The sequence below is a fragment of the Lottia gigantea genome (genome assembly GCF_000327385.1).
Source record: "Lottia gigantea unplaced genomic scaffold LOTGIsca_63, whole genome shotgun sequence".
Classification (NCBI taxonomy): Eukaryota; Metazoa; Mollusca; class Gastropoda; family Lottiidae; genus Lottia; species Lottia gigantea.
In genome coordinates, this window is record NW_008710145.1 from 1,019,832 (window position 1) to 1,036,246 (window position 16,415).

At 32.3% G+C, this 16,415-nt stretch overlaps 2 protein-coding genes across 2 annotated transcripts; both read right to left on the minus strand.

Annotated features, from left to right (window-relative positions):
* Nucleotides 1-6: 6 nt before the first annotated feature.
* Nucleotides 7-8,585, minus strand: LOTGIDRAFT_235347 (hypothetical protein). The gene is made up of 12 exons (XM_009064534.1): nucleotides 8,439-8,585; nucleotides 7,733-7,919; nucleotides 6,959-7,039; nucleotides 5,766-5,896; nucleotides 4,540-4,655; nucleotides 4,070-4,269; nucleotides 3,800-3,891; nucleotides 3,009-3,057; nucleotides 2,590-2,675; nucleotides 1,269-2,116; nucleotides 612-740; nucleotides 7-93 (listed from the first exon to the last, which is right to left on the minus strand). Exons 2-10 carry the CDS (start codon nucleotides 7,908-7,910, stop codon nucleotides 2,030-2,032), a joined length of 1,020 nt encoding a protein of 339 aa, XP_009062782.1. The 5' UTR covers nucleotides 7,911-7,919; nucleotides 8,439-8,585; the 3' UTR covers nucleotides 7-93; nucleotides 612-740; nucleotides 1,269-2,029.
* A 3,231-nt stretch (nucleotides 8,586-11,816) lies between these two features.
* Nucleotides 11,817-13,322, minus strand: LOTGIDRAFT_194981 (hypothetical protein). The gene has a single exon (XM_009064535.1). It carries the CDS (start codon nucleotides 13,299-13,301, stop codon nucleotides 11,886-11,888), a length of 1,416 nt encoding a protein of 471 aa, XP_009062783.1. The 5' UTR covers nucleotides 13,302-13,322; the 3' UTR covers nucleotides 11,817-11,885.
* Between the last annotated feature and the right edge of the window lie 3,093 nt (nucleotides 13,323-16,415).

Below are 16,415 nucleotides of genomic sequence, written 5' to 3' on the forward strand. Positions count from 1 at the left end.
GTGCTTCTTTACAGTCCAGTCGGTCACCTTGATACTACTAACTTCAGATTTGTTTTTTTCCATTATTACCAGTTCAGAATGGGTGCTGAAGAGGTAGGGAGGCCCTTGCTTCATTATGTATTTTTTTCATTGGTCATCGGCCTGCATACTGGTTATTTAACTCTTGAAATAATCCATTTTCTTTTTAAAAACGTAGTCCGAATTATTCCTCCTCCTGATAGTCTCCTCTGTCCCTGACTTTTGCCCCCTCCCCCGCCCAAATAAACACACACACACCTTTCCAATATAATTAGGAGAGGGGAACACTGGCAATTGGGGCAATAAGTAACATGGAAATTACTGGATGAGAGATACTGGTGTGTGTAAACCAAAATATGATAATAACCATGCATTCAAGAATGAAGTAATTATGTATCACTCTCGGCTACCTTCCGACCACAGGCATCTCTTTTTTGCACTTATTATCATTTCACAAATATTCAAAATGGATATTATGTCTGATAATGTAAATGTAATTTAGAAGTGAAACTGGTTATTGAAAACCTGATCCAATATTGAATAAAGAAAATCTCTGTCAGCAGTGATATCTTAATTTACTTCATATTTTTTAGGTTAATTACATTATTAAAAATAATGCAACTATGAGAGAAAGAATAATATTTGGATTAACTGGATCAATAAATGGTGATCCTAGTAAAATTTTCAGATTCAATTCTAGAGATATGATAGGTAGAAGAAATGTAAGTAGATCATTAGCTCTTCTAATTGAATAGTTTTGTAAAGGAACTAATGATACTTTTATGATAGTGATAGATGTCAAATTTTTCAAAGTTTGTTGCTGACAGATTGTTGCCTATGAAAAATGAAGTCATTGTTATGTGTTTATGTTTTTATTATCCACACTCACAGCAGTCATTGCTCAAAGCAAAGCTGCTGTTTAGTGTTTACCTATAATTGTTCTAAAAAAAATTGTTCAATATTCAAACAAGTTTGGTTTTTCGAATCATGTTGAAACAAAACAATGTTTTTTCCACATACAACATCCTTTTGTTAGAAACGCAGAAAAATGTCTGTTATTTGCTTCAGGATTAAACTAGAGTGGGTCACAGCAATTACTTAACATGCTAGAATAATTGGATAACTATCATACGAATAGGCTCTTAACAACATTGACATATTTCATCTAGAACAATAATTACAAAGAACAGTAACTCATTTGATTAGTTTTTTCATAGCATTTGATAAGTATTATCTTTTTCTACTTTTAGTCAACTGTGGCAACTGTGATTGGATGTTATTTTTTGTATAAATATTTTACCAGAGGTTCCAAGAAGAAGAGCTCTTAAAAGGAAATGTTTCGAAAACTTAAATTTCTTTATATTATAAGTTAATTAACAGTGTATAGACAGACCATTAAATTTATTGGTTTCTTTCTTGGTTTGTTTAATAATAAGAATAGAATTTTTGTAGTTAATGTATTTTTATATCACCCTCTTTGACTAGAAGCAAAGAATGCATGAAATGCTATGTTGATGAAAAGCTTTTAGGAGGACCACTTGTTTCTTGCCTGAGGAGGATAGCACACAAAGAAAGCTATTTAAAATTAGATTATGATTTGGTTTTGTTATTATTTTTTGTCGGTCTCCATTGTCATCTTGGAAGATTTACACCAAGGTCTGCAGATACTTGCGTGTAAAGGTGGTTCTGATTTGTAGGAGACTGGCACCAGATTGTTTGCTATAATAAGCTTGAATTGTCACCAGTGTGCGACATTGGTATCAATTTCATTAATTACAATAGAGACGAAACAAAATTGTAATCTGATTTTAATAAGAATGCACAAAAAGCAATTGACAATAGAGAAAACAACAATTTGTCTGTACGAGATTCAACAAACCATCTTTATTTTCCATCACAGATTAAAGTCACTGATAATAAGAGAATATCTTTCCTTATATTTAATAATTATGAGTCTATGGAATCATAATCCATATGAGTTTTTTACACAACATGATTCAACAAATAATGTCTATTTCTTTAATTTCGACCGTTTTTCATTAGCAGCTTTCCTATGAGGTATCACACTCTCAGTGATATTAAATGTTTTCACCACTTCCTGTTAATAAACCAATAAAAATCAGGGTCATAAGCAATCAATATGTGTATGATTATTTTTAATATTAACCCTTTGAACCCTGAGTGTAATTGAATTATAACGTCATATACCCTGAACTCCCAAGTAAAAGTAAAAGCGTATGATGTTAACGTTGTATGACGTCACTCAGCAATGGCCGGTATACCTGCTGCTCTGGCATATATTGCATTAATATTAAAGAGGCCCCTAGGGTTGAAAGGGTTAAAAGAAAGATAAATTCCATCGCATTGTGGTAATTTCAAATAAATCAATTGCTACAGCCATAAAATGAAGTTTGAATAGTTTAGTGACTTATCTGAATTGATGTATTATTTTATTCAATAGTAAAGCTTGAAAGTTTTTTCAATATTCTTTTCTGTGAAATCTAAGGTAATAAGCTAGGTACACACCAAAAATGTTTGGGGTAGTATCAAAGATAAGATGTGAATAAATACCTTCCATTCTGCAGGTGAAAGTGATATTATAACTTGTTTATTTTTAACATTTTTATTTGTTTTCTTGTCACTTTCTTTGATTGGTTCTACAAAGGTAAAAATTAAATCATAATCAACAATACTAATAACCCCTAAAGTTCTTTTTTAAAACTTTAGCCCTTGGATAGTAATCACATAAGTTTGTATGACATACAGTAATTATGATACGATTTCACAGAACAAGAATTTGTTAACCATAGATTAGTGAATAAAATATACCAAATACTGAAATCTAAAAAAAGGAATTGACATACTGACTCATCTAAATCACAATTTATTTCTAGTTTGACTGTAGACAAAACAATGGCAAGTTAATTTTCTGAACAGTGCATTTAAAAGAGAAAAAAAAACAATAAAGATATGATTTATTAAAAACTTACCTAAAACAGGAAGTTTATCTTCATCTAAAGATATTTTAAGAACACCATCCTGAAATTAATAAAATGTCTGATATATAATGTTTTCCATTCCAGCTTTAATTCATAAAGTTATGGGTTGAAATATCAACATTAATAAATATCATGTCAAATACTATTATGCTGAGATTAAAGATTGTTCACTTCACATTATTAAAAGAACAAATAAATATTCAATATGGCCAACATTTTCAGCACCAACCAACATTCATAACTTTTTCTGGCCCATGCTATACACTGGAGTCCATATAACTTATGTTTATCCTGTATATATATCTTGCAAATCTAATGCTTTTCCCTGTATATATTATTTAAAGTTCATCTCAAAAAGTCATTCAAATAGGAGATCAAAAAATGGATTACTATTTCAACTACATGATCTTTTGTTTTCAACCCTTTCTGCTTTAAGAAGACTGTCTGATAACTTCACTGCTGAAGTTTTAAGGACAAAGTTGCCCCATTTTAATTTTCATTCAGACATCTGTGGTTCTTGCAATTCTACAAGAAGCAAGCCTTCATGAAATCACTATCACACATGCTGCTTATGATATATGTTAGCTTTAAAGGCATCACTATTACTAAGGCTAAGTTTTCAATGAATTATATGAGCCATAGAAGTCTTACTGATAATTATAATGGAGCTAATAGATCCTACCTTTGTCCCTGAAACACAGAATAAGTTTAGAAACCTCTTTATTATCCTGTTCAGCCTTTATTTAGAAATATTAGATTATATCCATGAAACAATGTCTTACCCTGACTAGAAATGAGACATAAAATATATTTTCTATTGTTTGACCAAATGAATGGGGATTTGTAACAAATTCAAAATAACACAGTGGATTATCTGAAAGAAAAAAAAAAAGCATTGTAAAACGTCATGAATTTGGTACAAAAATAATAAATACTCTGCATCTTTTATTATCATAAAAATTTTTACCAAGCTAAGTGAACAGAAAAAGGTTGGAAACCTTATGATCAGAATATTATTTTTATTGCGTGAGTAAGTTGTAAACAACACATACTTTTAGTTTTTTCATAGCACTTTTCTAAAATTTTGTATATTCTTTCAACTTCAGCTGTAGTAGCCTCCATTTTATCTGTATCTTGTACTCGCTGAACTTGTATAGGTACAGTAGCTTTATCAACACCACTGTCTTTTTCTCTTACTTTCTTCACTCTTTCTTTACGAACATCAACTTCTCCTTTTTCAAACGCTCCATTCCTGATCACATAACACATGATAATAATATAAGTTATAACAGTATAAAGATCTAGTCTAATTTACTGGCAGTTCAATTCAGAATAAACATTCACGTATATTAGTAGAATTATATATAATGCCATTTATCTGACAATCAACAGTTATTACTTTGACATTGACAGAAACATACTGATACATCATTATATCAACAGGAATTATATAGAAATTAGTCTTGGACAAATAACCTAGAGTAAAGTGAAAATAGCTGTCATTAGAAACTGTTATACTTACATAAATCTAAAAGGAGGTGATCTTTTAAAGAATGGTTGTACAGCTGCACCTAATGTACTCCACTTTTCAGTAGAAATGGTACCAGTTTCTAGCACATTTCCGCAGACAAATGTTTTCTAAAATAAAATTATACAGTAATAATACAAACTGTACAAATATTGAATTTAAAAATTTAAACTGTCTACAATAATATTCGTATGACCCACTTTTTTTTACATGTTGTTAGTTGACCAAAACTTTACCTATAAGTCTAAGGGCGCCCGCACACGGAGAGAAAATGGCGCAGCGCTAACAAGTAGCGCTTCGTGTGCGGGTAATTTTCAGTGTACATTTGGCCACTCGTGGTCGTGTGGAAAATATCTATAGTGTTTGATATTTTTGACCACTCGTGGCCGATAGCACCGTGTGCGGGTAACCATGCACAACTTTCTCAAACGACGAACACAACGCGCATGCGTGACTATCACTGTAGTAGTTGGCCATTTTGATTTATCATGTGATAGGCTGACGTCAGATATAGTTCAGCGAAAGGCGCATCATGTACGGGGAGTAGTGTGGTGAGAAAGTATCGCGCCATTTGAAACATTGAAAAATGTCAAACATGATTGTGATCACATTGTCCTTGGTTAGAAAAAAAAAACAATAAATGTGTCAATCTGATGAATATCCAACTGTGAACATTTTTGTCACTTAAAATTTCATGAAAAATAATTTTTCCCCAAAAGTGCATCATGTGTTTTTATTGACCGAATACAGGGTATTTCCCTTTTTCTATTATTTCTGGACTATGGTATAACATTCATATTGTTTTTAATTTATCAAACAAACTTAAATTACAGAAAATTAAAGGGACAGGTTTGCCATCCGTTCCTTGGTCCCAGAAACTTTTAGCCATACTAATTAGTAATAGTGTTTACAGCTCGTAATTTGAGCCTTCAAATCCATATGTGTCCTGAATTATCTAGGTTATAGTTAAAATGACGACTCATCTTTTCCTGAGACTCTGACATATATAGAAGAAACATACACAGAAATAGAATGAGAAATTCTTAGTTCTAGCCGCTCTAGGTATTTTTGAAGGAATTAAGCGTTTTTCGTACATTTCTTGTAGGCCAAATCTGAATACAATTTACATATAATTTAGACCCAAAATCAATCTTTGAAAATGGCGAAGCTGTCCCTTTAAAACAAAGCAGATATAATAGAAAATAGAGTCCAACAGCTACCAATTTTTCAACAAATTCCACAGGTTGAAATTTAACAAATTCTGTGTTTAAAGCCTGAGCTTTCTGTCTACCCATATTAGCTATCATCACCAAGGCTTGTGAATCCAGGGCAGCTTCTCTTGTCATCTTAACTGAAAGAGAAAATACTATAATAAGTACAATCGAAAACTTGAATTTGGAGCTTTTATCAAATAATTTTCTTTATTGTCTGTAGTTAAAGTTTGCCAGGCAAGGTAATATACGCCCTCTGGCAGCTTTGACTTGAAATAAAAATATTTGGCAGTACAGTAACTATCACCAGTATAATATTCAACACTTCTTTTGAACTTTTTGGGGTGATACCAAATGGCCTCTTTAAAAGTCATGCTAGTGCTCTGCAACATATCACACTAATGAACTATGTCAATATTGTCAAGAGACTGGTCGTTCAGGACAAAATGTGTTTGGAAAAAAAGTCAATGAAAACAAAACATCTGTAAGATATGTATTTAAACTGACTACAATATAGAAATATCACAAATTGAACGCATTTTCAAGAACAAGGCCAATAAATCACATTAAATATTTTTCGATTTTTCTGATTTTAATAGAGTTTATCCTTGGGTGATTACAAACATTCACACAAAGTTTCGTCAAAATTCATAAAGAATGATGCCTTCTAGAGTGTTTACAAGCTAAATATTGAATGCGTTTTCAAAGAACAAGGGCAATAACCCATACTAAATATTTTTTATTTTCAATAGGGTTCATCCTAGGGTGATAACAAACATTCAAGTTCCAACAAAATCCACATGGGCAGACAAAGGTGATGCCAATATATGCACCCCATTTCATGTGGGCGTATAAAAATAGACTCCAAAAGACAAATCTTATATCATGAACTTAATCTTCTATTTTAGATTTTGAAAAAACTTTCAAAGGGCCTCACAAAATGCATCGATTACAGTTAAACCCCCTCTAAAAAAAAAAAATCGTGAAATGCCTGTTTGGAGGGGTTGCCAGTTTACCTGTAGTTAAAAAGTTACATCCCTTTATGACTTAATCAATTATCTGTAGTTATTGCCCTTTGTTAACTGTAATGTTAACTGGATGTCATTTTCAATGCCAGAGAATCTACAGAGAACTATACAATGGCGGTTTTCTGTAGTCAGAATGCATACTATTGCTCCATATTAAAACTTGCCATTACAAACCTGGTTTATAATATTCATCAGCTTGTTTCAATCTTTCATTTAATTCATCTGATTCTGGATTGATTAAATCATGTTTATCTCCTAAAATTTAAATCCAATTACAATGTTACATATCTTTATGGTAACCTTTATTTTCTCTAAGTGGAGTAATATTAGATACATATACATACAGACTTGAAGCTGTTTGAATTATTTTCAAGCCATAAAAGGATTCAGCACAGGTCATCTGGCAATGCTTAAGTTGGATTCCTTTCTTTGTGTGTGGTTCCTATTATTCCTTTTATTACACTTGTCCAGATTTTGACATAACCATTGCAAATACCGTTTAATAGTATAATAGTTAGTACCCAATACTCACACAAGGGGAAGAAATCTTATTAATTTCTTTAATATGGAAAGAATCATATATGCTTATCTGTTATTGGTGGAAAATAATGATTTAAAAGCCATTTTAGTGGGTTGATTTAAGTCGAAATATATGTATGTAGTCTGAAGAACTACGAACTGCACAAAAATCACACAATCCCTTCAAATATACAGCAAACTGTGGTGGAGTATCACAGTAATCTGGACAAAAAGGGACATAAGGCTCAAATGTTGATGGTGAGTTGCGAATACTATTACTGATTAGCTCAGCTAAAAAATTACCATGTTTCTGAGACTAAGGTATGTTTAGTCAAACAGATGGTGGATGTGTCCCTTTATCATAAAAGAGCCATTATTCTCATTATAGATCAAGTTTTCCCTAAAGGGACCAAGAACAACATAACTTACTCTCAAGATCTTCTATCAATTTTCTATAATTCTGTCTGATTTCACGTCTTTCGTCTGCATCTTGAATTGGTTTTAAATATTTCAAATTATTTTCTTCCGTGTTTGCTAAATCAATGTCTTCATCATCACAGTCAGTTGCTGCATTGTTATTATTAACTTGATCTCTACTTTCAGCCATTTTCTTTTCCTAAAGTAACAGTATTTCATACATTGTCAATTTTGCTAGAATAATTTCTGGTTTTCTTTCTTTTATAAATCCAAAGATGTAAAAAAATTAGGAAAGATAAAATAAAATCCTGAACCATATGTGTGCATACCCTTTGTTTCAATTGATAAATCTTTTTTTCCAAGGTTATAAAAATGTGTCTGTAGTGTGAGCATACTTGCCATGAAAAGAAAGTATTCTTTTGTTAAAAGCAAAACGAACTTCATTTCGTAAAATAAAAACAAAAGCGATAAAGAATCTCTTTGCGAAAAAGCCATCAAACTGTCACGGTCAGTGTTTATCTGACTAAGTACTACCTAAGCTATATATAGCCTAGTTCTGGGTGGATGTGACAATCTACAAATGAAGTTTAAAGAAGAAGATTTTTAACGATTTATAATTCTACTTTCAATTTCATTCAGTTGTAAATGTAGAAAATGGAGAAAAGGGTATCAAATTCTTCAGTAACAGAAAATGGAAATTAGAGTGACCTATACGTACTAATAATTGTCAAAACAATCAAGTTGTTTCTCGACAAATTAATGTACAAATATCGGCTAGTAGCAGATTCTAAGGAATATCAAGCTTGGTATTCTTCGGTCCTATGAAGATATTCTTATTATGTTCTCTCCCGCCATATTAGTATTCTAGAGTCACGTGGAAAATTAAAAAGTTTAAAATAGGATAGTCGCGTACAACAGGTGTATTTTGGCTGGTTAATTGAGTCTATTTATTTAGACCGACTTTATTGTGGGAGCCGCGGTAGCTCAGTGAGTTTGACGCTTGCTCGCTAACCTGAAGGTCCAGGGTTCAATCCCGGCATAGGTCGAGATAATACCTTCGGATTTTTCAACCTGGTTTCCCTCTGTCAGTGATGCAGGTAAAAGAGGGGCATGGAAAAAGCCTCTAATAGTCATTTGGATGGGACAATTAAATAAACCGCGGCCCCGTGTGCTACTATAGGCTGTGCACGTTAAAGATCCCGCGACAGTTGGAAATCGAATAAGAGCATGTCACTTGTCCTGGCAAAATTTCCCTCATTGCCCCCTGCATGGCGTTGCACGTCTTTATTAGCCAACATGGTGCAGAAAAGTAGGACGTAAAACTCCATTCATTTATAATAAATAATAAACCAGGTACAACGGTCCGAACCGCAATTGAAATCCATACAACATATTGACGAACATAGAGCATCTCATTCACATGAGGAAGTATATCAATCATAAGTTAGTAAGTATTTCTTAATGAAAAGTGGTAGGCCATCGGTGTCTATAGAAGATCGTGTGCATGCCTACCCTAGCTGCCTGGCGCCATGTTCAGCCGTCATAGCTTCTCAACATACACAACACACACTACAAATAGGAACGCACCATCAAATGAAATAGCTATTTGACGTCGGGATAATATTGTATTCTCTATGGATAATTAATAATGCTTTATTAAACACATATAATCAAGATTTAAAAGCACGAATTACTTTTACATGAAAAATTATTTTAAAGGAACATTCCGCTTTTTTTTGTAAACAAATTATTATCAAATGTTAATTTTTATCTATTTGATCAAACTGAATTTGTTTTAAAAGGGTTAATTAAAAACGTAGAGTACTAATTGACTAATTGTTAATTGAGCAGTTTGACTTAGTTTTGGTGACTGCTTTATAATGGCTCGTTATATTTCGTGTTTAGAAAACGTTAGAGACATATTTCTCTACAATAAGGCGTTTATTTTACTCAAATTCGTAAAGTAGCCTAGTTTTCTAACAGCTTGCAAAAAGAATAACGAACATTAAAACGCAAAGTTTTAGCGTTAAAAAATTAACGGTTGGATTTTTTTAGTTAGGCCCTAAAACTTTCAGTTACGTTATGGAATATATTTCTACAGATTTGAATTTTATAGTTTTTCACAAATTTGAGGAAAACAAATTCGACCTACAAAAAAGCGGAATGTCCCTTTAAGTTTGAATATAGATTGAATCTTCAGATATAAGTGCGACTAGTTTACAACCTAAAATTAACGAAAAGTCTAAAACCACTAAAATGTAATAGTAAAACACCCATTCCTCACATCTTGCACGATCTAAAGTTTAGATCCCGCTGGTATGAAATCGATCCAATTTTAAACTTGTCATCGCCTATATGGAAGTCGTTTATATTTAAACCACAGTTCTAAAACCCCTGTACGGATCTGACATTTATAACCATGTTTATAAGAGCAGTTCCATTCACCATCGAGTATTTTAAAAGCTATGTCTTCGTAAGGTGGTCCAGCGCTAAATTTTAACTTTGAAAATCCAGGCTCATTGACTAGTGGTTGAACACTGTAAGTGGGTATTTGATTTTGATCTATTAAATCACGGTAATCGATATTAAACTGATAACCTATAATAGTTTTAGGGGGTGGATTATCACTATCATAATGAGTTTGTTATATCTATTCCACGAATATCCAGTCAATAACTTATTACAATACTTTGGTTTTCTTGGTTTATATTTCCTATTTATTTCTTTTAAATAATCCATTTCAGATTTATCCTCTTCATGACAGGACAATTCACATTCAGAAAATCTAACACCTCCAAGCTCCATATTGGTTTCACATATCAAATCTGCTTTACGCTTCATTTCCAGTAAGGCTTTATTGACCTAGCCAAAAACAATCTACCAAGTGGCTAGTTTTGTTCATTTATTATGAAAACAGATCCTTAAATACTCAAAATCAACGTTTATAAACGTATAGTTTAAGAGTAAGAATAACGTTCAGTTAAATATCAGTTAAAAGACAAACGTATATCAACGTTGAATGAACGATTTTAGAACTACTTAAAAAAAATCTGCATTAAAGTTTGATATGAAATATTTTAAGTCTAATATGTTGAAGGGTCCAACAACATATCATGGTCTTGATTTAGTCCGGTTGTGGAATACCGATTTGGAAATGTTGTTTTATTCTGTAAGTTTTAAGAGGGGGATGCTAGTGCAGTAAGCTACATGGGGTTTTGCATACCAGTAAATTATGTAGTTGCGTCCCTTTATACGATACAAGCGTATTTTTCCTTCTTTGATCCGAAACAAGATAAATATATAACATCAACAAAAACTTTACCAAAGAATGTAAAGTTTACAACTCTTTGCAGTACTAGCCACTACTACTCGCTTTGTTATTAAAACGCTGTAAATTCTTGGTCAATATTAATGACACTTTCCACAATCAAGTCAAATCCTAAAATGGAACTCATATTTAATTTGAGAGCCAGCAAGTGGTAAGAAAAATTGTCCCGAGAAAAAAAAAATGCTATGGCCCCTTATTAAAGGACGAAGATTGTTCAGTTTCACAATGACAAGAATCAAAAATAAGTCTTTAAAAAATCATATCTCCCTTTGGTATACATTCCAATTGTTTCGAACGATTTGAAGGGACGATGTTACGTACACAGATTTATGAATTTTCGAAATGGATAGAGAGCCATTTCTTTATCTACAAAATCTGGGTTTTTTTTCTGCATATATATAATTCAACAGCTAGTGAATTATTTCTTCTTAAAGCTTTAAATCTTCATCTACGGTACGCATTACACAAGTGCGCATTATCAACATAATAGTACGGTATTCAAGATATAAAATTTTCATGTCTAAAACAAATTCTACAAGGGATAACTGGATATGGTTTTATGGACAACAATAACTTGAACAGTTACGAGTTATTTTAAGTAATTATAGCCATATTATATCGTCCAGTTTTTTATTCTCCAACTACTAAATGTCACAACGAAATTTTATCAAGGAATGAAACTAATTCTACTCTATTTATTGCTTCCTAAACAATTTTGAGGGCTTCTGTTTAAATTGGTGTGCATGGTGAAAATTGAAAGAAATGAAAAACTTTTGTAATAATTTATTTAACATTTAAATACATTATATTTCATAACATTATGACTAATTCCTTGAATTAATCATTATCAATGTCACTTTGATCTTCATCAGTTGAAAAGTCAAAATCATTAAAATTTTCAAATTCATTGAGTCCATCACCATCATCTACATTATTTGCAGTTTCATTCCCCAAGTCATTGCTTTTACATATTTCTTGGTGACACATTGGACAAGTTTCTTTTATATACAACCACTTGCGTAAACAAACACTATGAAAAAAATGTTTACAATGAGTAATTCTGGCAGATTTCATCTCTTGGAAACATATAGAACAAACATCATTATAGTTTTCCAACTGTTCACTTGTAGCTAGTAACAATGATTCCACTTTTTTTACAGCTTTCCAGCGTAATAAAAAACTTTTCCATCCACTCTGAAGTCTTTGCCATACATTAAAATAACAATGTATTAACAATATGGAGGTATTAACCAAACTCCATTCACCAAATATAGACTCTTTAAAACCATAACATACTACAAATACAGCTACTAGGAACTCTACAACTCGAGTACAAGCTCTAGCCCAATATATTACATCATCTAAACTTTCCCATGGTTCTGTTCGTAATGAATCATATATAAATAAAGCATAAACCACCAGAGAACCAATAACTTGTACAGACGTCAATAAACAACTAGAAATGATAACCATTAACCAGAAATCTAAATCAAAATATTGACAAATGAAATAACTCATAAACAATGGAAAGATCCATAAAAATGTACATAAGCCAATAGCGCGAGCATGTTTAGTCCAGCGCTTATTATGCGATGCACTTAATGTTAATAATATAGGATCCACTATTTCATACATTGATTGTATCAATGATGATACAACAATAAACAATAATATACTCATTAAAAACGCTCTTTGTAATATTGATAAATCTAACAAGTCTGTCTGCACTGCTATTAATAACATGGTAAACCCTTCAGTCCATCCACGAGATCCATCAAAATCTAATGGTGTCATCTCAAAACCTTGTAAGTAAAATTTAGTTAATGTTAAAACTCCGAATGATGTGTAGGATATCATTACACAGAATGCAAATAAACTAACTGGAGTAGTACAGCACTCTCCTAAACTAGCTAAAATAACAACTAGCCACCCTTCATCATAGAATAATCTATTACTTTCATCATCACTCATTATAAATAAATAAAAATGACAAGAAAACATCAATACCCAAAATATTAACATCTGAACCGATAAAAATACTGACTTCCAGAAGGTTATTAATACTGGTAATGGACCAAATGTCTTAAATGCAAAATATGCCTCATTTATACTTTCTTGACAAATATCAATTATATTACTTAGATTATTAAATAAATAAAACACAATCATTAATAATGTAAAAACTGAAGCAAAGTTATGAACAACTAATAATAAATCTGAAGAAAATCCAGTAAGTCTGGCAAAAACTGGCATAGTAAAAACTAGCAAGAGATATTTCAACCAGTTTGTCATTTCAACCAAATAAGCTATGATAGCAGCAATAAAACATTGTGATATTAAATGTAGTAAAACTCTTTCTAACAGATCACTATGTGTTAATAACTGAGTTATATTATAAGACATATTTTCATTTGTTTCTTTTTCCACAAACATAGCTGATAGAAAATAAGATGCTGACAGAAGAATACAGCTGACTGCATACATATAAAACGTTACTAGCTTCTCCAGTGGTAGGCTTCCTATAGCTACAGCTAACAAGAATACTGAAAATAGAAATAAAATTAAATCAATAACTATCTGAATTATGATTATGTCAGATCATAAATTATTATTTGGTACTACAGGTATAAATCAAACTTTTGAATGGCCACTGGTGTTAAAACTGGTTACTATTTTTCAAATCATTCAATTTAGTTGATAAGATTATCCAAAAGCCCTTTTTCATTTAACCGAATCGAGTATCCCTTGTTCAACCTTCTTTTTGTCTGGTCTTTTATAAATAATCCTTGATTCCTTTAAAACCAACAGCAGCTAGGCAGAATATTGTCCCCCTTCAACAAAACCATATTAAATGGTGTTTTATAACCTACTATTCTGCACATAATCAAGCTAATAAAATCTGTTACCCATGCAAAAAAACAAAAAGGCTGCTATTCAACAAGGAAAGCATTACCTAAATAATACAAAACAGTTACTGTAATTTTAGTATCACTTGAAACTTGTATCATTTGGTCTGGTTCTGTTTTATACCACATCTCTAGTATAAACAAAGCTGGTAATCTTAAAATAACTCCCACCCCCTTCTTCAATGACTTCTCAGAAATTACTGCAGAAAACATTTCTTGTCTTATGGATGTAAAAGTACTATTGATCTGAAACACAATAATGTAAGAGATAAATGAGACTAACAGGTTAATTATTCAAGACCTATTATAGATTTTATTAGAGGTTATATCTGTAAATTTAAATATTTTGAAACAGATCCAGAACAAATTTTAACTGTTACTGAATCGAATCTAAAGAATTTTTGTAAAACATACACATCTAAAAGTACTGTGGTGTAACCTATATTCGTGCACATAAGGATTCAACACCAAATTTGGTAGAATTTAGAAAACAAAGTTGTTTTGTCTTAGATGTTTCTTCAGGTATTCTATAAAATAATCAAAATTGGTTTAATTCATTTTTCTTTATGAATCCCTCACCTTGACCTATAATGCTGCAAATACGTCACCTATTTTTGTGTACAATGTTTATCTATAAATAAGGCGAGAAAAACATGTTGTATGGATACCTAGTGGCATGTTTACTAATTCTTTAGTATTAGTATTTCTTAGCAAATGTAAGGTTACGCAAGGTCGAACATGTAAATCATCTGTCATTTCCAGAGATACATGAAATTAGGTTTGCTCTAAATTACGTTACTTGACTGTATACCTTGCCAAATCAACACCAGTAAAAAAAGAATCACCTACAAACTGTTCTACTCAATGCTTTTTAACAGTTCTGTGTTGTGGTACCAAAGGTGAGAAAATCAATTGTCACTTGATGATAATGGATAACATAATAATGCCATAGTCTGTAGTGCTCGTAGTAGTAATGGTATTCATTTACACTCCATCTACTGCCACTACTAGTACTAGTAATGAACAGCTGGATGGCTTAATAATTATTTCATGACTTGGCAACTCCTTACAGAATGGTCGGAGGCAGATCTAGATCCTTGACTTTATGTCATCACTGTTTATTTGAAGTTTCGCATTGGCATTACAAAGTTACTCTGCAATTATGTCAAAAATATTGAAGATTTTTTTTTTCTATTAGCCTAAAAAATGAAAACCGGAAGTCTGAAAACAACCCCAAATTTCTTCCTTCAAAATTAAAGAGTACAAATGGGAGCTTACTCCTGTACACAACTGACAACAAATAACTAAATTTAAAGGGACCAGAGCCGTATATAGAGAGAGTCTGGCCAACTACGTCACAAGGCGCCATCTTGTTACCCTCTCTTAGCTACAAGATGACCGACGTTATCCCTCGTAAACGCTCTAGAATTTACAGTTTTTAACCGATTTTGATAAAATTTGGTATGTCTATACAAAAACACAAAAAGAAGATAAATCTTGAATTTGAGCACTTTCCAATTATTAACCACCGAAATATTAAACCTGTAATCTTCCATATTAAAATAGCTAGGGCCTAGCTGTATATTCTACAGCTATATGGAAAAATAGGCTAATCACTAGTTATAGTTTATGCAACATATTGATAAGTAATATAATGTATAATATAATTCATATTGTTTTGATCAATAGGCCCGTGTGCCTGACGACTGTCAAAACGGTGCATAAACTATAACCAATGATTTTTGTTATAGTGAAGTTAGTATAAAGGACTGAACTCCATCTTTGCGAAGAAATTTAGTCATCATGAAAATTGCTCAAAGCAAGATGTGCACTATAAATCGTTATCAACAGAAACAGGCCCGTAACCAGACCAATGTGTCAAGTGGGGCGAATGCATTTGCACGGAGGCTGAAATAGCTGATAGAGACTGATTTCAGCTTCAATTGAGAACTTGTTTGAATTTTGCAGGGGGGGGGGGGGGCGAAAATAATTCAAGGGAGGCGCCGCCCCACCCCACCCCTGTCTCTTTTACTTATGGGCCTGAACAGAAAAAGGCTCATTATTCAGTTTCAATCAGCACAATTTATTTTATGTCATGAAGGCATGAAAGTTATATCCCCCCCCTCAATAATCATCATTTCAGCTTTGAAACCATTTTGCTTCAGCTGTCGGCTGTTGTCCTGGCGATCTGTTTCCCTTTGACTGTCGCCAAAGTGATTCTGGAAGAGAAACCAAAATTTACCCAAGTGAAAAGACTTAGGGTTCACATTATAGTCTAGACCCACAGTCTACATTGCCCTTCCATATTTTTCTGCGAATGTCAATAATGAAATAACATAAACAATGGGGGCGTTTCATTTGATCCCTAAAGGGGGTGGGGTAATACTGATAGGCATTTAGGAAATCAATGATATTGATAGGGAAAAGGGTGGTGGTGGGGGGGTTTTGGGTTGAAAATCAG